This window comes from Tursiops truncatus, chromosome 2 (assembly GCF_011762595.2).
Source record: "Tursiops truncatus isolate mTurTru1 chromosome 2, mTurTru1.mat.Y, whole genome shotgun sequence".
Classification (NCBI taxonomy): domain Eukaryota; kingdom Metazoa; phylum Chordata; class Mammalia; order Artiodactyla; family Delphinidae; genus Tursiops; species Tursiops truncatus.
Genome location: NC_047035.1, coordinates 117,612,212 through 117,634,229, shown reverse-complemented (window position 1 = coordinate 117,634,229; position 22,018 = coordinate 117,612,212). Strand labels below are relative to the sequence as shown.

Here is a 22,018-nt window from a genome sequence, read left to right as displayed (position 1 = left end):
GTTCAAGGAAGTCACTAAACAAACAAATAGCAATAAAACCACCACCACTAAACAGCCACAACAACAAATCCTGGAAAGGGTAGCAATCTGATCCCCAGAGCTGTTGCATTATATGATTTAAAATATCCAGTTTTTAACAACAACAAAAAAAAAAGATATGCAAAGAAACAGGAAGGTATGGCTTACTCACAGACACACAAAAAGAACAGTAACTGAAAGAGGTCCTCAAGGAAGCCTGAACTTTGGACTTACTAGACAAAGATTTTACATGAGCTATTATAAATATGTTCAAATAATATCTAAGAACAAAAGGCAACCACATCTAAAAATAAAGTATGATAACATTTCATCAAATACAGAATATCAATAAAGAGAGATTAAATATAAAAAAGAACTACATAGATGTTCTGGAGTTGAAAAGTACAATAATGGAAATGAAAAATTCACCAGAGGGGCTCAACAGCATAACTGAGCTTGCAAAATAAAAAAACAGCAAATTTGAAGACAGGTAAAGTGAGACTATCTAACCCAAGAAACACAAAGAAAAAGAATGCAGGCATTTGAACAGAGTCTCAAAGACCTGTGGAACACCATCATGATTACCAGCACAGGTATAGTGGGATTCCCAGAGGACAGAAAGGGACAGAAGGAATATCTGCAGAAATAATGGACAAAAACTTCCCAAACTTGATGAAAAACATTCATCTACAAATCCAAAATGCTCAACAAACGTGAAGTAGGATAAACTCAGAGATCCACACCTAAATACCTCATAGTCAAACTACTGAAAACCAAAGACAAAGAGAGAATTCTGAGAGCAGCAAGAGAAAACTGAGGCATCTCATGAAAGGATTCCCAATAAGAATAACAGTTTATATCTCACCAGAAGCCACGGAAGCCAGAAGGTAGTGAGAGGACATAGTCAAAGTGCTAAAAGAAAAAGACTCTCAACCAAGAATTCTATGCACAGCAAAACTATCCTTCAAAACCTGAAGAATAAGATATTCTCAGATAAACAAAAACTGAGAAAAAATGTCACTAGCAGACCTGCCCAATAAGATATATTAAAGGGAGTTCTTCTGGTTGAAATGATAGGACACTAGACAGTAACTTGAATCCACATGAAGAAATAAAGAGGACCACTAAAAGTAACTACATAGGTAAATTCAAAAGACAATACAAACTTATTTTTTCTTGTAACCTTTTTCTTCTCGTATGTGATATAAAAGTCAACTGCATAAAACAATAATTATAAAACTGTGTTGATGAGATTATAATGTATAAAGATGTAATCCATATGATAATATGGGTAACACAGTTTATGATATATTTAGATCATTTGTTGTGAAAGAAATTGCCAGTTGATGTTACAAATCATTTAGCATGAAATATGTTTATGAGTTTTAATTTTTGGATCCTAATTATGTTTGAATATACAACATTTCCTGAAACTTAAACTTTACTCTCCTGGATTTTTTTAACTTTTTATTCAAACAATTTCAAACATAAACAAAAACATATACATGGATATATTTATAGTGAAATACCAGTTTTATAATACTATATTACCCACAAAAAATTATTTACTGTAATGCAAGCCTCAGTAGGCTTTTTTGAGTTCATCTCACCCAAAATTTAAGCTTCTTCGAGCATTTGACGTTACACTTATTCTATCTGTTGACGGACTTGGAATCACATGACGTCCTGGGGACATCTTCTTTACTTCCCATGCCAATGAAGTTGGTCTGCCAATTCAAGACATACAGCAGATTAACAGAGAAAAGGGGTGGCAGGGGGAGGGGTAATCTAATCTTTTCTCTTGGTTGTTAGTGCATGAAAACATAAGCAGGTCACAATTTTTCCCTAGTGCATTGTTTTCCAGAAAGTTACCACATTACCAGTAAGTAATCCCAGATGATGCATGGTCCAGGATTTTCCACCCACTACAGCATAGCAGCATAACCGTAATTATCTAAAAAAGGGCTATGGGGTTACAAAGACAGGATATAAACTACTTATATTTTAAAAGCTTCCATACACCCAGCTAAAAACACATTAAAAAGGCAATGGTACTAATTCTGGCTGCTTGTGTCTAATATCCTTGGAGAGCTAAGTGTGTAGAACCGAGATCAAGACAGAAATACAGTGGTGAGGGTTAAAATGTAGAATACACAGGAAAATATGAAGTCTTCGTCCTCTACCTCTTAATCACCTGTGAGAGTGACATCATAGACATTTCACTGCTCTTTGCTATAAAAGCTAACTATTCCTCCTTCTTCACTGGCCCCACAACCAATCAGCTGATAGGATGCACAATCTCTACTAAAATGTTTTTTCCGAAGCAACATCTTCTTTATCCTATGCCCTCAATCAGACCTCCATAACTCCCCAAATCTCCTTGCCTCTTACTTTCCATTTAATCTAGTGATTGTGATTTTTTTCCCATTAAAAAGTAAAATTTATTGTTAGAAAACAAGAAAATTCAGATAGATGATTATCCAAATAAAGTCTAAAGCTTTTGATAACTTATTGCTAAATTGCCTTTCAGAAAGGTTGTAACAAATTACACTTCCACCAGATGAAAAGTACCCATTTTACTTTAACGTTGCCAAGTAGTTGGTATCTTGTCTTAGAATTTTCGTTGGCTTGTGAAAGAGACAACATTGTTTGCAAAGCCTAAAATGTTTACTATCTGGCACTTTACAGAAAAAGTCTGCTGACTCCTGTGCTAGAGTTTCAGTCTTTGATGAGTTCTTTTTCCTACAAGGATGTCAGTAAAGATGTTTAGTTGAAAAAAAAAATTCACTGGCAAAATGGTATTTGCTTTTGTTTTTTAAATTATAATACACTTACTATCATTACAAGTGAGGCTGAACTTTTTCACCAGCCATTTAAACTTCATCTTTTGGGATTTGTACATTGGTATCTACTGTCCATTTTATCCACTGATACTTGCATCATTTTCTAATTGATTTGCAATCATTTACTACTACTACTATTATTACTACTATTATGGCTACAAATCTTGTCACATAGATGACATAACTATTTCACTTGTAATTATTTTTTTATGTAGAAAGGTATATTTTCTTCCTGTTAAATCAAGCCTATCAATATTTTCCTTTGTGCTTTTTGCCTTTGTCTCACAAAGTCCTTACCCACAATAAAAATATATAAATATTTATACTTTCTTTTCTAAGCATGTACAACATCAGTTTTTACATTTACATTTCAAGTCTGCGTGAAATAAATTTTGATGCATGATTTGAGGAATGAAAGATGGATAATGCCATCTACAGGAAATTTAAGGTTGTTTTCTATATCTGGGAGCTGCCTCAGGAGGCAAAAAGGAGAAATGCTGATAAGTACGTAAGTTAAAAGAGTTGCCTCAGGGCTTCCCTGGTGGCACAGTGGTTAAGAATCCACCTGCCAATGTAGGGGACACGTGTTTGAGCCCTGGTCCAGGAAGATCCCACATGCTGTGGAGCAAAGAAGCCTGTGCACCACAACTACTGAGCCAGCGCTCCAGAGCCCGCAAGCCACAACTACTGAAGCCCACGTGCCGCAACTACTGAAGCCCATGTGGCTAGAGCCTGTGCTCTGCAACAAGAGAAGCCACCGCAGTGAGAAGCCCGCACACCGCAACGAAGAGTAGCCCACGCTCGCCGCAACTAGAGAAAGCCCGCACACAGCAACAAAGACCCAACACAGCCATAAATAAATATGCAATGCAGCCATAAATAAATAAATAAATAAATAAATAAATAAATAGTTGCCTCAAGTATATTTTTGTAGGATATGAATAGCTGTTGGACGTGGCCTCACAAGCTTTCTCAATACAATCTTCAACATAGCCACTGTTAGCTTGGAGTTTGCAAGCAAGAAAATAAATCTAGTTAGCTTTTTTAATGCACTAATGGTTATATTACAGACCCTTTTTGGATATAAGGAACAGGAACTCCATCAAATTAAATAAAAAAGAAAAAAGTAATAAAGACTTATTGTAAGGATACAAACTGTAAAATGTCAAGGACATCCTCAAGGTGGCTCATGATTAGCCACCTGGAAGAGGCAGGCTTTAAAGCAACACTTAAACTCTCAAAGACCACATGATTTCTCTCATTTCTGCCTCTCTCTGTACATCTATTCCATTTTCTTTGAAATTGCTTTCCTCTGATTATCTTTACAAGGGCAATATAGTCACCAATCACAAATCAGCGTGATGATCTCTTAACTTGGTTCAACCCAGTGAAGGAATGTACCCCCCACCCCTGCCCAATCTAATCACCTATTACCAAGGCGTAAAGACGAAACTGCTTGTTACAAAGACAACTAGGCTTGATCCACCCAGGGACAGAGTAAAAAATTTTCATTGTGAGAAAAAAATATTAAAAGGATCAACATATCATGGCTTCCTTGAATTTGGTTTCCTGGGAATCAAGACTTCCTGGATTTGTCTCTTGGGATTCCTTCACTCTCTTGATTTCCCCCTGGGGCTGATACACTAGGATGGGATAAAAGATACGTTCTCTACAGGACGGTTCCACTCACTGAGACTGAACCAAGGTTAAATCTAAGGGAAAGAGGCAGCCTAGGCCTGTTTTCTCTGGGTAAAAAGGCATCATTGTAGCTCCATGTGAACTGACCCATTTCACAAGGGCTCAGGTTTCACTTTTAAGTCTAAACGAAATAGTAAATTGTTCTTTTGCCTTTGCACATAGCCAAAATGATACTAAATCCAGTTGGATTACCTATCTCTGGAATATCTCTCAACTCTCCCTAGTGCCTTTACTCTAGTCTGAGTAGCCATCATCTATAAACTACACTGATGAATCTCAACCTTCCCACACTACAGCCAGAAAGATCTTATAAAAACACAAGCCTGGTATGTGGTTTCCTTACTTAAGAACCTTTACGGCTCAAAATAAAGTTTAAGGTTTTTATCATGTCTACAGAGTCCTACATAATCTGGTCTCACCCTACCTCTCTAGGCTCCTCTCATGCCACTTTTCCCCTGCTCTCTTCACTCCAGCCCTGCTAAACTTTAAACTCTTGACTACACTGTGCTCTCTTCCACCTCCAGGATATCATATACCATCACCTCTACCTGGAATTACACTTTTCTTCTCTCCTTGTCAAGCTAACTGCTTCTTGATATTTCTTCCCCACTTAAATGTAACCTCCTCCTCCGTGGGGAAGCCCTCCTGGACTTAACAAACTGCATGATGGTGCATTTTCTTATACTCCCAAAGTATACTACATTTCTTTTGGATGACACTTTGTACACTAGTAAGTGTTTACTGTCAATGCACTGTGCACTTCATGAGGGCGGGGACTGTCTGTTTTCTTCACCACAATAGTCCCAGAGTCTGACACATAGCACTCAGATGTTGTGTGCTGATTCCAAATGAAGTTTTCTAAAATATCTCTAATCTCTCATTATTCCCCTCATCTCATCAATTTTCCTCAGTGCCTACTACATTAAGAAATACCGTACCTTTCCCTACATGCTGTCACTTCACACACTCTGCACTTCTATAGCTATCCTTATTTCCTTCATCTGAAAGGCCAACCACTTTGTTAAAATCCATCACTTTCTTTAAACACTTCTGTATTTTCCATGAAATCTTTCCTGATCTATCCCCCAAAAGAAATATGACCCTGTCTTTCACTGAACATCTATAATAGTTTTTCATTGTAGTAAGTTCTATTTTATTCGACCTTTAGACTGAAAATTCATGAAAGGAGTAAATGTATCATATTAGGCAATTAAATTTCTGTACCAGATAAAAGTGCATTGTACTAGTAGGTACCCGATAAATACTTGTTACTTAACTTGAGAAATGCAGCTCCCAACTTTAAGATTTTTACAAGTTTCAAATTAAGCTGAGATCAAGTTCACTGTCAATTTTAATAATTGTTTTCCAATCTGCTGTCTGCTATAAATATAAAGACCAGAATTCATTACCTGCTTTGAGCATCTGTCTTCTCTAGCTTTTCCTGAAGTTGAATCCAGTCAATCAACGCTTTGAAATCTCTTACATAATTATCCAGCATCATTAGCACCTCCTAATTCAAAACAAACAACAAACATTAGATTCCATTCTGAAACTAAAGAGTTTCAAGAAAAAATTTTAGAGTAAAAGGACTTAGGAATTAATATTTTTTACACTATATATACTCATTGAGGAAGCAGCAAAACCTACAGATATTTTTTTGAGGGGGGGTTGTTTTATTTTCATTCTCACTCTTTGGTAAGAAATTAGGTAAAGCTGACAGTCTAAAGACCAAGAAATGGTACTGATATTCCTTCTCAAGACTTTCTCAACTGACCATTCTTTTAACCTTTTTTTATTGTTAAATTTAATAAACAGAAAAGTGCACAAAACATAAATGTACACATGAAAAGATGCTCAACATCACTATTGGAGAAATGCAAATCAAAACTACAATGAGGCACCACCTCACACCAGTCAGAATGGCCATCATTACAAATTCTACAAACAATAAATGCTGGAGAGGTTGTGGAGAAAAGGGAAGCCTCCTGCACTGTTGGTGGGAATGTAAATTGATACAACCACTATGGAGAACAGTATGGAGGTTCCTTAAAAAACTAAAAATAGAGCTACCATATGACCCAGTAATCCCACTCCTAGGCATGTATCCAGAAGAAAACATAATTCGATAGGATACATGCACCCTGATGTTCACTGCAGCACTATTTACAACAGCCAGGACATGGAAGCAACCTAAATGGCCATCAACAGAGGAATGAATAAAGAAGATGTGGTATATATATACAATGGAATATTACTCAGCCATAAAGATGAACAAAATAATGCCATTTGCAGAGACGTGGATGGACCTAGAGATTGTCATACAGAGTGAAGTAAGTCAGAAAGAGAAAAGTATTGTATATTAATGCATATATGTGGAATCTAGAAAAATGGTAGAGATGAACTTATTTGCAAAGCAGAAATAGAGTCACAGATGTAAAGAACAAACCTACGGATACCAAGGGGGGAAGGAGGGGTGGAATGAACTGGGAGATTGGGACTGACATATATACACTACTATGTATAAAATAGATAAATAATGAGAAACTACTGTATAGCACAGGGAACTCTACTCAATGCTCTGTGGTGACCTAAATGGGAAGGAAATCTAAAAAAGCATGGATATATGTGTGTATGACTGATTCATTTTGCTGTACAGCAAGAAACTAACACAACATTGTAAAGCAACTATACTCCAATAAAATTTTTTAAAAAACAAACATAAATGTACAGATAAATTATCTCAAAGCAAGGAACCATGCAACCACCACCCAGGACCAAAAATTTATTAATATCAGTCTCTAAAAGTTCCCTGATGTCCCTCTCCAAATCACTATTCCACCCCTGTTCCAAAGTAACCACTGCTTTGACTTCTAATAGGTTAATTTTGCCTGATTTTGAAATTCACATAAATGAACACAGAGTATGTATTACTCTGTGGCTTCTTTTGTACGTTTACCACATTCATTCATGTTGCAGAGTGTACTTGCGATTCATTTACTGACACTGTCCAAGGTCACTACTAAACAGTATTCTAATGTATTAATATTGGGTTAGCCAAAAGGTTCGTTTGGTTTTTTCCATAAGATGGCTCTAGTAGCACTTAGTTGTCTTTAACTTCATTCAAAACAATTTTGTTAGGCTGTATGTGACAGCTGTCATATCAGTGTGCATTTAAAAAAACACATCAAAACTGGTGAATTTTTGTGTAGCCATTTCAATACTGAAGATGGAAGAAAAAAGCAACATTTTCGGTATTTTATGCTTTATTATTTTAAGAAAGGTAAAAACACAGATGAAACACAAAAAAAGATCTCTGCTGTGTATGGAGAAGTTGGCTGACGAAAAGTGTCAAAAGTGGCTGATGAAGCATGTCAAAAGTGGTTTGCGAAGTTTCGTGCTGGAGATTTCTCACTGGATGATGCCCCATGGTCAGGTAGACCAGTTGAAGTTGATAGCAATCAAATCGAGACATTCGTTGAGAACAATCAGTTATACCACGTGGGAGATAGCCAACATACTCAAAATATCCAAATCGAGTGCCAAAACTCATTTGCAGCAGCTTGGTTATGTTAATCGCTTTGATGTTTGGGTTCCACATAACTTAAGCAAAAAAAACCCTCTTGACCATATTTCCACATGCGATTCTCTACTTAAATGTAATGAAAACATTCCGTTTTTAAAACAGATGAAAAGTGGATACTGTACAATAATGTGGAACGGAAGAGATCGTGGGACAAGTGAAATGAACCACCACCAACCACACCAAAGGCTGGTCTTCAACCATAGACGGTGATGTTGTGTATACGGTGGAATTAGAAGGGAGTCCTCTATTATCCTCCTTCCGGAAAACCAAACAATTAATTCCAACAAGTACTGCTCCCAATTAGACCAACTGAAAGCAGCACTCGACGAAAAGCAGCCGCAATCAGTCAACAGAAAACACATAATCTTCCATCAGGATAATGCAAGACCGCATGTTTCTTTGATGACCAGGCAAAAACTGTTACAGCTTGTCTGGGAAGCTCTGATTCATCCACTGTATTCACCAGACACTGCATCTTCAGATTTCCATTTATTTCGTCTTTACAAAATTCTCTTAATGGAAAAAATTTCAATTCCCTAGAAGACTGTAAAAGGCACCTGGAAAAGCTCTTTGTTCAAAAAGATAAAAACAGTTTGGGGAAGATGGAATTATGAAGTTGTCTGAAAAATGGCAGAAGGTAGTGGAACAAAAGGGTGAATACATTTTTCAATAAAGTGCTTGGTGAAAATGAAAAATTTGTCTTTTATTTTTACTTAAAAACCGAAGATGGGACTTCCCTGGTGGTCCAGTGGTTAAGACATCACCTTCTAATGCAGGGGGTGCAGGTTCACTCCCTGGTCAGGGAGCTAAGATCCCACATGCCTTGTAACCAGAAAACCAGAACATAAAAACAGAAGCAATATTGTAATAAATTCAATACAGACTTTAAAAATGGTCCTCATGCAAAAAAAATCTTTAAAAAAAAACAAAACCGAAGGCACTTTTTAGCCAACCTCAAATTTATTTATCCAGTTTATTGGTTGGTATTCATTTTAATATTTATTTATCCAATATTTACCCAATCTAATGTTGAAGATTTAAGTGATTTCCAAATTTGGGATATTACAAATTATATGCTGTTATTCATGTACATGTCCTATGCATATGTGTATATATTTCTGTTGAGTGTATGACCAAGAGTGTAATTGCGGAGTCACAGATTAAGCATGTGTTCCACTTTATTTATTGTTTTAAGTTTATTTTATTTATTTTTGGCTGCTTCGTGTCTTAGTTGCAGCACGCGGGATCTTCATTGAGGCATGCGGGATCTTTCATTGCAGCACACGGGCTTCTCTCTAGCTGTGGCGTGTGGGTTTCCTCTTCTCTGGTTGTGGCACACAGGCTCCAGGGAGCGTAGCCTCTGTAGTTGTGGCGCGCGGGTTTCAGAGTGCATGGGCTCTGTAGTTGGTGGCACGCAGGCTTTCTAGTTGAGGCGCGTGAGCAAAGCAGTTGTGACACATAGGTTAGCTGCCCCGCGGCATGTGGGATCTTAGTTCCCTGACCAGGGACTAAACCCACGTCCCCTGCATTGTAAGGCGGATCCGTTACCACTGGACCACCAGGGAAGTCCCAATGCTCCACTTTAGTATATAATACCAAACTGTTTTCCAAAGTGGTTGCCACTCCCGCCAGCAGTCTATGTGAACTCTACTTGCTGCACACCCTCACCTACACTTGGTATTGTCCATTTGGGGTCTTCTTTGTTTTTAACCTGAGCCATTCTGGTTGATGGGGGTGTAATGGTTTCATTTTGGTTTTAGTATGTATTTCTCTGATTACTAATGATTCTCAGCACTTTTTCATATGCTTCCTGGCCATCCTCTTTTTGTGAAGTGCCTATTCAAGACACTTCCCATTTTTCTAGAGTGTCAACTGTCTTTCTCTTTTTGATGTGTAGAAGTTCTTCACATTTTTTGGATATGTGTCTTTTGTTGATTATATGTGCAGCACATATATACTTGCCTTTTCACCCTCCTAATGGAATGGAATTTTTGATGAACAGAAATTCCTAATTTAAGGTAGTCTCATTTATGAGCCTTTCACCTAAAGACTGATGTAGCAATCTTTTCCTACCACAAGGTCAGGAAGATATTCTCCAAAATTATCTTTCAGAGAATGGGTCTATTTCTAGAATCTCTCCTCTGTTACACTGGTCTGTTTATCTATTCTTATACCAGTACCAAACTATCATACGTTGCTACAGCTCTAAAGTAAATCTCAAAACTCAGTAAATTCTCCAACTGTATCTTTGACTTCAAAGTTGTCTAGGCTAATTCCAGGCTTTTGCATTTCCATATAGATTTTAGAATCAGCGTGTCAATTTCTCAGGGGAAAAAAATCAGAATTTTCACTGCATTTGCATTGATTCTATAGATGACCTGGAAGAAAACCAACATTTTTATAACATTGTTTTCTAGTCTATGAACAGATCTATAGCTCCATATATTTATCTTACTCAATGTGTCTCAGTAACGTATTACACTTATCTGTGTATAGGTCTTACACATCTTCTGTTACATTTAACCCTAAGAATAAATGGAAGTTGTTTTAAAGTTTTTCTTTTTCAGTTACTGTTGATTTATTTTGAACTGGTATCCAGCAACTTTAACTCACTCAGTACTTCTAATAGCTAATCTTTAGATTCTTCTGGACTTCATAAATATACATATATACATACATACATATATATATATATAATCTGTGAATAATGACATATCTATTTTTCTCCCTAAGCCTTATACCTTTTATGTCTTATTCTTGTATTCCTCTGCTGGCTAAAATCTTAAGTACAAGGTTGAACAGAAATAAGGTTAGCAGCCTTTCTTGTCTCATTCACAACTGCAGAAGGAAAGCTCTCAACATTTCACCATTAAGTACGATGTTTACTCTAGAATTTTTGGAAGATTCCTTATATCAGTAAGGATGTTCCCTTTTATTCCCAGTTTGCTAGTCTTATCATGAATGGGTGTTGAACTTCATCAAATATTTTTCCTAAATCTACTGAGACAATATGATTTTTCACCTTCACTCATCTAATTTGGTAAATAACATTAATTTCATATTCAAATGTTAAAGGAACACTGCAGGACTGGAAGGAAACTGACTTGATTGTGATGTAGTGTCTAATTTTCAAATAACCAGATTTGATACATCGTTACATGGTTTAGGACTTGTGCACTCTGTACTCCAGAGTGGCCTGTATTCTCCTTTCTCGTAAGTGCTTTCGTTATCAAAGTTATGCTGGAAAGAATTCTCTATTTTTCTAGGTTCTAGAAGAATTTGCATAATACTGGCACTTTTTCCTCAATTTTAAAAATTGAGATATAATTCATACACCATAAAACTCACCATTTTGAATTATACAATTCAGAGTTGTGCAACATACATGCAAAGAGTTGTGCAACTATCTAATTCCAGAACATTTTCATCACGCCCAAAAGAAACCATAAGCAGTCACTCCCTTTGCTCCCCTCTCTCCAGGCTTGGAAACCACTAATCAACTTTCTGTCTCCATGGATTGGCCTGTTCTGGACATTTCATATAAACAGCATCATACAATATGTGGTCTTTTGAGGCTGGCTTCTTTTACTTAGTATAATGTTTTCAACGTTTTTCCACCGGGTAGCATGTATCCGTACTTCATTCCTTTTTATAACTAAATAATTGCATGAATAAACACACTTGCTTATTCACTTGTCAGCTCATGGATATTCAGGTTGTTTCCACTTTTTGCTTATTATGAATAATGCTGCTACGTACATTCATGTACAAATTTTTATGTGAACACATGCTTCAAATTCTCTTGGGTGTATAACTGGAAGTGGATTTACATATGGTACATAGTTACATATGGTAACTCGAAGTTTAACATTTAATATTAACGACCAAACTTTTTTCCACAACAGCTGTACCATTTTACATTGTTATCAGCAATATGAGAGGGTTCTATATTCTTCATATCCTTGCCGAGATTTGCTATTTTCTGACTTCTTGATACTAGTCAACAAAAAGAGGATAAAGTGGTATTACTGTTGTTATTTGAAATTCCCTGACGACTAAAAACGTTGAGCATATATTCATGTGCTTATTGGACATTTGTATATCTTCTTTGGAGAAATGTTGATTCAAATTCTTTTTTTTTTACATATTTATGGGGATATAATTGCATTACAATGGTGTGTTAGCTTCTGCTTTATAACAGAGTGAATCAGCTATACATATGCATATATCCCCATGTGCCTTCCCTCTTGCGCCTCCCTCCCACCCTCCCTATCCCACCCCTCTAGGTAGCCACAAAGTACTGAGCTAATTTCCCTGTGCTGTGCGGCTGCTTCCCACTAGCTATCTATTTTACATTTGGTAGTGTATACATGTCCATGCCACTCTCTGACTTCGTCCCAGCTTACACTTCCCCTTCCCCATGTCCTCAAGTCCATTCTCTACATCTGCGCCTTTACTCCTGTCCTGCCCCTAGGTTCTTCATAACCAATTTTTTTTAGATTCCATATATATGTGTTAGCATATGGTATTTGTTTTTCTCTTTCTAACTTACTTCACTCTGTATGACAGACTCTAGGTCCATCCACCTCACTACAAATAACTCAATTTGGTTTCTTTTTATGGCTGAGTAATATTCCATTGTATGTATGTGCCACATCTTCTTTATCCATTCATCTGTCGATGGACACTTAGGTTGCTTCCATGTCCTGGCTGTTGTAAATAGAGCTGCAGTGAACACTGTGGTACATGACTATTTTTGAATTATGGTTTTCTCAGGGTATATGCCCAGTAGTGGGAAGGCTGGGTCGTATGGTAGTTCTATTTTTAGTTTTTTAAGGAACCTCCATACTGTTCTCCATAGTAGCTGTATCAATTTACATTCCCACCACCAGTGCAAGAGGGTTCCCTTTTCTCCACACCCTCTCCAGCATTTATTGATTCTAGATCTTTTGATGATGGCCATTCTGACTGGTGTGAGGTGATATCTCATTGTAGTTTTGATTTGCATTTCTCTAATGATTAGTGATGTTGAGAATCCTTTCATCTGTTTGTTGACAATCTGTATATCTTCTTTGGAGAAATGTCTACTTAGGTCTTCTAGCCATTTTTGGATTGGGTTGTTTTTTTTTTTGATATTGAGCTGCATGAGCTGCTTGTAAAATTTGGAGATTAATCCTTTGAGAGTTGCTTCATTTGCAAATATTTTCTCCAATTCTGAGGACTGCCTTTTCATCCTGTTTATGTTTTCCTTTGCTGTGCTAAAGCTTTTAAGTTTCATTAGGTCTCACTTGTTTATTTTTGTTTTTATTTCCATTTCTCTAGGAGGTGGGTCAACAAGGATCTTGCTGTGATTTATGTCATAGAGTGTTCTGCCTATGTTTTCCTCTGAGAGTTTTACACTGTCTGCCCTTATATTTAGGTCATTAATCCATTTTGAGTTTATTTTTGTGTATGGTGTTAGGGAGTGTTCTAATTTCATTCTTTTACACGTAGCTGTTCAGTTTTCCCAGCACCACTTATTGAGGAGGCTGTCTTTTTTCCATTGTATATTCTTGCCTCCTTTATCGAAAATAAAGTGACCATATGTGAGTGGGTTTACCTCTGGGCTTTCTAGCCTGTTCTACTGATCTATATTTCTGTTTCTATGCCAGTACCATACTATCTTGATTACTACAGCTTTGTAGTATAGTCTCAAGTCCGGGCGCCTGATTCCTCCAGCTCCGTTTTTCTTTCTCAAGATTGCTTTGTCTATTCAGGGTCTTTTGTGTTTCCATACAAATTGTGAGTTTTGTTCTATTTCTGTTAAAACTGCCATTGGTAGTTTGATAGGGAGTGCATTAAATCTGTAGATTGCTTTGGGTAGCATAGTCATTTTCACAATGTTGATTCTTCCAGTCCAAGAACATGCTATACCTCTCCATCCGTTGGTACCGGCTTTAACTTCTTTCATCAGTGTCTTATAGTTTTCTGCAATAAAGGTCTTTTGTCTCTTTAGGTAGGTTTATTCCTAGGTATTGTATTCTTTTTGTTGCAATGGTAAATGAGAGTATTTCCTTAATTTCTCTTTCAGATTTGTCATCATTAGTGTATAGGAATGCAAGAGATTTCTGGCTATTAATTTTGTATCCTGCTACTTTACCAAATTCATTGATTAGTTCTAATAGTTTTCTGGTAGAGTCTTCAGGATACTCTATGCATAGTATCATGTAATCTTCAAACATTGACATTCTTCTTTTCCTATTTGGATTCCTTTTATTTCTTTTTCTTCTCTGATTGCTGTGGCTAAAACTTCCAAAACTATGGTGAATAATCTTGGTGAGAGTGGACAACCTGTCTTGTTCCTGATCTTACTGGAAATCGTTTCAGTTTTTCACCATTGAGAACGATGTTGGCTGTGGGTCGGTCATATATGGCCTTTATTATGTTGAGGTAAGTTCCCTCTATACCCACTTTCTGGAGGATTTTTCTCATAAACGGGTGTTGAATTTTGTCGAAAGCTTTTTCTACATGACTTGAGTTTATCATATAGTTTTTATTCTTCAGTTTGTTAATATGGTGTATCACATTGATTGATTTGCGTATATTGAAGAATCTTTGCATTTCCGGTATACACCCCACTTCATCATGGTGTATGATCCTTTTAATGTGCTGTTGGATTCTGTTTGCTAGTATTTTCTTTTTTTTTCTTTTTGTGGTACGCGGGCCTCTCACTGTTGTGGCCTCTCCCGTTGTGGAGCACAGGCTCCGGACACGCAGGCTCAGCGGCCATGGCTCACGGGCCCAGCCACTCCATGGCATGTGGGATCTTCCCGCAACAGGGCATGAACCCATGTCCCCTGCACCGGCAGGCGGACTCTCAACCACTGCGCCACCAGGGAAGCCCTGTTGGCTAGTATTTTGTTTAGGATTTTTGCATCTATGTTCATCAGTGATATTGGCCTGTAGTTTTCTTTCTTTGTAACATCTTTATCTGGTTTTGGTATCAGGGCAATGGTGGTCTCATAGAATGAGTTTGGGAGTGTTCCCCCTTCTGGTAAATTCTGGAACAGTTTGAGAAGGAGAGGTGTTAGCTCTTCTCTAAATGTTTGATAGAATTCACCTGCGAAGCCATGTGGTCCTGCGCTTTTGTTTGTTGGAAGATATTTAATCACAGTCTCAATTTCAGTGCTTGTGATTGGTCTGTTTACATTTTCTATTTCTTCCTGGTTCAGTCTTGGAAGGTTGTGCTTTTCTAACAATTGGTTCATTTCTTCCAGGTTGTCCATTTTATTGGCACATAGTTGCTTGTAGTAATCTCTCACGATCCTTTGTATTTCTGCAGTGTCACTTGTTACTTCTCCTTTTTCATTTCTAATTCTATTGATTTGAATCTTCTCCTCTTTTTGTTGATGAGACTGGCTAATGGTTTATCAATTTTGTTTATCTTCTCAAAGAACCAGCTTTTAGTTTTCCTGATCTTTGCTACTGTTTCCTTCATGTCTTTTGCATTTATTTCTGATCTGATCTTTATGATTCTTTCCTTCTGCTAACTTTGGGGTTTTTTTGTTCTTCTTTCTCTAAGTGCTTTAGGTGTAAGGTTAGATTGTTTATTTGAGATGTTTCTTGAGGTAGCATTGATGTGCTATAAACTTCCCTCTTACAACTGCTTTTGCTGCATCCCATAGGTTTTGGGTTGTCATGTTTTCATTGTCATTTGTCTCTAGGTATTTTTTGATTTCCTCTTTGATTTCTTCAGTGATCTCTTGGTTATTAACTATTGTTTAGCCTCCATGTGTTTGTATTTTTTTACAGAATTTTTCCAGTAATTGATTTCTAGTCTCATAGTTTTGTGGTCAGAAAAGGTACTTGATAACGATTTCTAATTTCTTAAATTTACCAAAGCTTGATTTGTGACCCAGGATATGATCTATCCTGGAGAATGTTCCATGAGCACGTGACAAGAAAGTGTATTCTGTTGTTTTTGGATGGAATGTCCTATAAATATCAATTAAGTCCATCTTGTTTAATGTATCATTTAAAGCTTGTGTTTCCTTATTTATGTTCATTTTGGATGATCTATCCATCGGTGAAAGTGGGGTGTTAAAGTCCCCTACTATGATTGTGTTACTGTCAATTTCTTCTTTTATGGCTGTTAGCACTTGCCTTATGTATTGAGGTGCTCCTTCGTTGCGTGTATAAATATTTACAATTGTTATATCTTCCTCTTGGATCGATCCCTTGATCATTATGCAGTGTCCGTCGTCATCTCTGGTAATAGTCTTAAAGTCTATTTTGCCTGATATGAGAATTGCTGCTCCAGCTTTCTTTTGATTTCCATTTGCATGGAATAACTTTTTCCATCCCCTCACCTTCAGTTTGTGTGTCCCTAGGTCTGAAGTGGGTCTCTTATAGACAGCATACACATAGGTCTTGTTTTTGTATCCATTCAGCTAGTCTATGTCTTTTGGTTGAAGCACATAATCCATTTACATTTAAGGTAATTATCAATATGTATGTTTCTATTACCATTTTCTTAATTGTTTTGGGTTTGTTATTCTAGGTTTTTTCCTTCTCTTGTGTTTCCTGCCTAGAGAAGATCCTTTAGCATTTGCTGTAAAGCTGGTTAGGTGGTGCTGAATTCCCCTAACTTTTGCTGTCTTTAAAGGTTTTAGTTTCTCCATCAAATCTGAATGAGATCCTGGCTGCTTAGAGTAACCTTGTTTGTAGGTTTTTTCCTTTCATCACTTTAAATATGTCCTGCCACTCCCTTCTGGCTTGCAGAGTTTCTGCCGAAAGATCAACTGTTAACCTTATGGGGATTCCCTTGTATGTTATTTGTTGTTTTTCCCTTGCTGCTTTTAATATTTTTCCATGTTTCTAATTTTTGATAGCGTGATTAATATGTGTCCTGGCCTGTTCTCCTTGGATTTATCCTGTATGGGACTCTCTGCACTTCCTGGACTTGATTAACTATTTCCTTTCCCATGTTACGGAAGTTTTTAACTATAATCTCCTCAAATATTTTCTCAGTCCCTTTCTTCTTCTTTTCTTCCTCTGGGACCCCTATAATTCGAATGTTGGTGCGTTTAATTTTGTCCCAGAGGTCTCTGAGACTGCCCTCAATTCTTTTCATTCTTTTTTCTTTATTCAGCTCTGCGGTAGTTATTTCCACTATTTTATCTTCCAGGTCACTTCTCTGTTCTTCTGCCTCAGCTATTCTGCTATTGATTCCTTCTAGAGAATTTTTAATTTCATTTATTGTGTTCTTCATCACTGTTTGTTTGCTCTTTAGTTCTTCTAGGTCCTTATTAAACATTTCTCATATTTTCTCCATTCTATTTCCAAGATTTTGGATCATATTTACTATCATTACTCTGAATTCTTTTTCAAGTAGACTGCCTATTTCCTCTTCATTTCTTTGGTCTGATGGGTTTTTACCTTGCTCCTTCATCTGCTGTGTGTTTCTCTGTCTTGTCATCTTGCTTAACTTACTGTGTTTGGGGTCCCCTTTTTCTGGCTGCAGGTTTGTAGTTCCAGTTGTTTTTGGTGTCTACCCCCAGTGGGTAAGGTTGGTTCAATGGGTTGTGTAGGCTTCCTGGTGGAGGGGACTAGTGCCTGTGTTCTGGTGGATGAGGCTGGATCTTGTCTTTATGTTGAGGAAGACCACGTCCGGTGGTGTGTTGGGGGTGTCTATGACTTTATTATGATTTTAGGCGGCCTCTCTGATAATGCGTGGTGTTGTGTTCCTGTCCTGCTACTCGTTTGGCATAGGGTGTCCAGCACTGTAGCTTGCTGGTCGTTGAGTGGAGCTGGGTCTTAGCGTTGAGATGGAGATCTCTGGGAGATCTTTCACCATTTGATATTACATGGAGCCAGGAGGTCTCTGGTGGACCAATATCCTGAACTTGGCTCTCTCACCTCCCACCTGTACCTCCCAGAGGCACAGGCCTGACACTCGGCTGGAGCACAAGACCCTGTCAGCCACACAGCTCAGAAGAACATGGAGAGCAAAAGAAAGAAAGAAAGAAAAAAATAAAATAGAATAAAATAGTTATTAAAATAGAAATAATTATTAAAAATTTAAAAAATTAAGAAGAAAAAAAAGAAAACAGAAAAACAGGTAGAAGAGAGCAACCAAACTGGAAAACAAATCCACCAATAATAACAAGTGCTAAAAACTATACTTAAAAAAAAAAACAAAAAAAAAAACGGACAGACAGAACCCTAGGACAAATGGTAAGAGCAAAGCTATACAGATAAAATCACACAAAGAAGCATACAAATACACATTCAGAAAAAGAGAAAAAGGAAAAAATATATATATATTGCTGCTCCCAAAGTCCACCGCCTCAATTTTGGGATGATTCGTTGTCCAGTCAGGCATTACACAGATGCAGGGCACATCAAGTAGGTTGTGGAGATTTAATCTACTCCTGAGGCCGCTGGGAGAGATTTCCCTTTCTCTTCTTTGTTCACACAGCTCCTGGGGTTCAGCTTTGGATGTGGCCCCGCCTCTGCATGCAGGTTGCCTGAGGGCGTCTGTTCTTCGCTCAGACAGGATGGGGTTAAAGTAGCAGCTGATTAGGGGGCTCTGGCTCACCCAGGCCGGGGCGGAGGGAGGGTTATGGAATGCGGGGCGAGCCTGCGGCAGCAGAGGCCAATGTAAAGTTGCACCAGCCTGAGGCACGTCATGTGTTCTCCTGGGGAAGCTGTCCCTGGATCATGAGACCCTGGCAGTGGCGGGCTGCACAGGCTCTCCCAAGGGGAGGTGTGGACAGTGACCTGTGCTTGCACACAGGATTCTTGGTGGCTGCAGCAGCAGCCTTAGCATTTCATGCCCACCTCTGGTGTCCCTGCTAATAGCTGCAGCTCACGCCTGCCTGTCTCTGGAGCTCGTTTAGGCAGTGCTCTGAATCCCCTCTCCTTGCGCACCCTGAAACAATGGTCTCTTGCCTCTTAGCCAGGTCCAGACTTCTTCCCAGACTCCCTCTGGCTAGCTGTGGTGCACTAGGCCCCTTCAGGCTGTGTTCACGCAGCCAACCCCAGTCCTCTCCCTGGTATCTGACCTCTGACCTCTGAAGAAGCCAGAGCCTCATCTCCCAGCCCCCACCTGTCCCGGAGGGTGAGCAGACAAGCCTCTCAGGCTGGTGAGTGCTGGTCCGCACCAATCTTCTGTGCGCGAAACTCTCCACTTTGACCTCTGCACTGCTGTTGCTGCGCTCTCCTCCATGGCTCCGAAGCTTCCCCCCCACCAGCCCCCATCTCTCAAGGGGCTTCCTAGTGTGTGGAAACTTTTCCTCCTTCGCAGCTCCCTCCCAGTGGTGCAGGTCCCATCCCTATTCTTTTGCCTGTTTTTTTTTTTCTTTTGCCCTACCCAGGTATGTGGGGAGTTTCTTGCCTTTTGGGAAGTCTGAGGTCTTCTGCCAGCGTTCAGTAGGTGTTCTGTAGGAGTTGCTCCACATGTAGATGTATTTCTGATGTATTTGTGGGGAGGAAGGTGATCTCCACGTCTCACTCTTCTGACATCTTGAAGGTCTCTCCTATTTAAATTCTTTGCCTATTTTTTAACTGGGTCATTTGTCCCTTTTATTGTTGGACTGTAGGAGTTCTTCATATATTGTGTATATTAGACTGTTATCAGACATATGGTTTGAAAATATTTTCTCTCATTCTGTGAGGTGTCTTTTGACTTAATAGTGTTGGCTTAATAGTGTCCTATAACACACGTAAGTTTTTACTTTTGTTGAAGTTCAATTTACATATTTTTAATTTAATTATTTGTGCTTTGGGTATCATATCTAAGAAACTATTGCCCAGTCCAAGGTTACAAAGATTTCCATCTATGTTTTCTTCAAATAGTTTCATAGTTTTATCTCTTACATTTAGGTCTTCGCTCCATTTTCAGTTAATTTTTTGCACATGGTGTGAGGTAGGTATCCAAATTCATTATTTGCGTGTGGATGTCTAGTTGTCCCAGCACCATGTGTTGAAAACACTATTCTTTCCCCATGAAATAGTCTTGGCACCCCTGTCAAAAAACAGTGGCCACAGATGTGTGGATTTATTTCTAGGCTCTCAATGTTATTGCATTGATCTATATGTCTATCATTGTTCTGGTAACTTACTGCTTTGATTATTATAACTTTGAAGTAAGTTTTGAATTCAGGAAGTGTGGGTCCTTCAAACCACTCACATTTTACCAACTGCCCCACTACCGTACGTTAGAGAAAAAAAATAATCTAATCCAGGATCCAGTCGAGGATCAGGCATTGCATTTAACTGTCCTGTCCGCTTAGCTCTGCTACAGTTCTTCCTCAGTCTTTCATGACCTCATATTTATAAAGGATACAGGCCAGTTATTTCATAATATGTCAATCAATTTCAGGTCAAATTAAATTATCAGGAATATCACATTTCTGATGTTGTGGCCTTAGTGCATTATTTAAAAAGGTACCTGGGGCTTCCCTGGTGGCGCAGTGGTTAAGAATCTGCCTGCCAATGCAGGGGGCACGGGTTCAAGCCCTGGTCCAGGAAGATCCCACATGCCACGGAGCAACTAAGCCCGTACGCCACAACTACTGAGCCTGCGCTCTAGAACCCGCGAGCCACAACTACTGAAGCCCACGTCCCTAGAGCCTTGCTCCACAACAAGAGAAGCCACCGCAATGAGAAGCCTGCACATCGCAACGAAGAGTAGCCCCCATTCGCCGCAACTAGAGAAAAGCCCACGCACAGCAACGAAGGCCCAATGCAGCCAAAAATAAATAAATAAAAGGACACCTGCTATGTATATGTCCTATTACTGGTGATAATAACCTTGATGATTTGATTAAGTGGTACCTACCAACTCCCCCACCTAAACTTCCTATTTTTCTTTGTAATTAATATTTTATAGAGAGACATTTTGTGACTATATAAATATCCTGTTCTTCAACAAAATTTCACCCACTAATTTAAGATCCATTGGTGATTCTTGCCTGAATAAATTATTATAATATTGCTAAATGATGATTTTCTAATTCCATCATTCCCTCTACATTTACTACTTAGCATCCTATTGTAGGAAAGGTGCTGTCCCTTCTCCCTCATTTGCCTATTTATTCATTTAGTTATTCATAACAGTATGGATTCATCAATTCCTACATTATTGAATGATCCATTACTATATTTGTTTTGATGCTCAAATTGTCCCAGATTTGGACAATCAGAAGCCCTTAATGCTGGCTCCTATGTATTTCTGACACGACCCCATTATATCAGAGCATTCCCTAGCTTTCTGTCACAAAAAGAATTTTCAGGCTCATCTTGTATTTTCCCTGCCCCTGCTCTGGAACCAGCCATTCCTCTAAGAAGCTCTAGTTCCTCTTATTGGAGAATGGTATCTTGACCACGACTAGGTGTTTAATGTGCTCACTGGTACTGGTGTGTCAACACTTCAAGGTGCTCCCAGTAGACAATAGAAATATATATATTTTTTATAAACACACACACATATATGTATAGTTTACTTTTTTCCCCTAACTTCTTGAGCTGGATACTAAGATCATTGGCTTTTAGCCTTTATTTCATTTCAATTATACGCATTTTAGCACTATAAAGTTTCCTTTAAGCAGGACTTAGGCTCCATCTCACATATATTGTTTTTGTTATCATTCAGTTCAAAATATTTTCTAATTTCTATTGTAACTTCTTCTTTGACCAATGGATTATTCAGAAGTGTTTTGCTGAGGCTTCCCACTAAGGATTTCTATCTTTTCCTGGATCATGCCCCTATCATTCTCCCCTGCTTAAGAATTCTTCCCTCTCCTAAGCTGTCTGTAGATTTGTTATTTATCACCTAGCACTTCCAGTCCTCAGAGAGAGAGTTGACCTGAATTTTCTACTCCATCTCTAGTAG

At 38.3% G+C, this 22,018-nt stretch overlaps 1 protein-coding gene across 4 annotated transcripts in view; it reads right to left on the bottom strand.

Annotated features, from left to right (window-relative positions):
- SCAPER (S-phase cyclin A associated protein in the ER) overlaps positions 1-22,018 on the bottom strand; it is a 493,982-nt gene that overhangs the window by 369,487 nt on the left and 102,477 nt on the right. For 3 of the 4 annotated variants that reach the window (XM_073801292.1, XM_019950258.2, XM_019950268.3), the window contains exons 6-7: positions 5,969-6,069; positions 1,629-1,745 (exon numbers count right to left, since the gene is read on the bottom strand). In XM_073801292.1, the coding sequence (XP_073657393.1) occupies positions 1,629-1,745; positions 5,969-6,069 (218 nt within the window). The remainder of the gene's footprint in view (positions 1-1,628; positions 1,746-5,968; positions 6,070-22,018) is intronic. The other variant, XM_073801291.1, reaches the window with a different exon arrangement.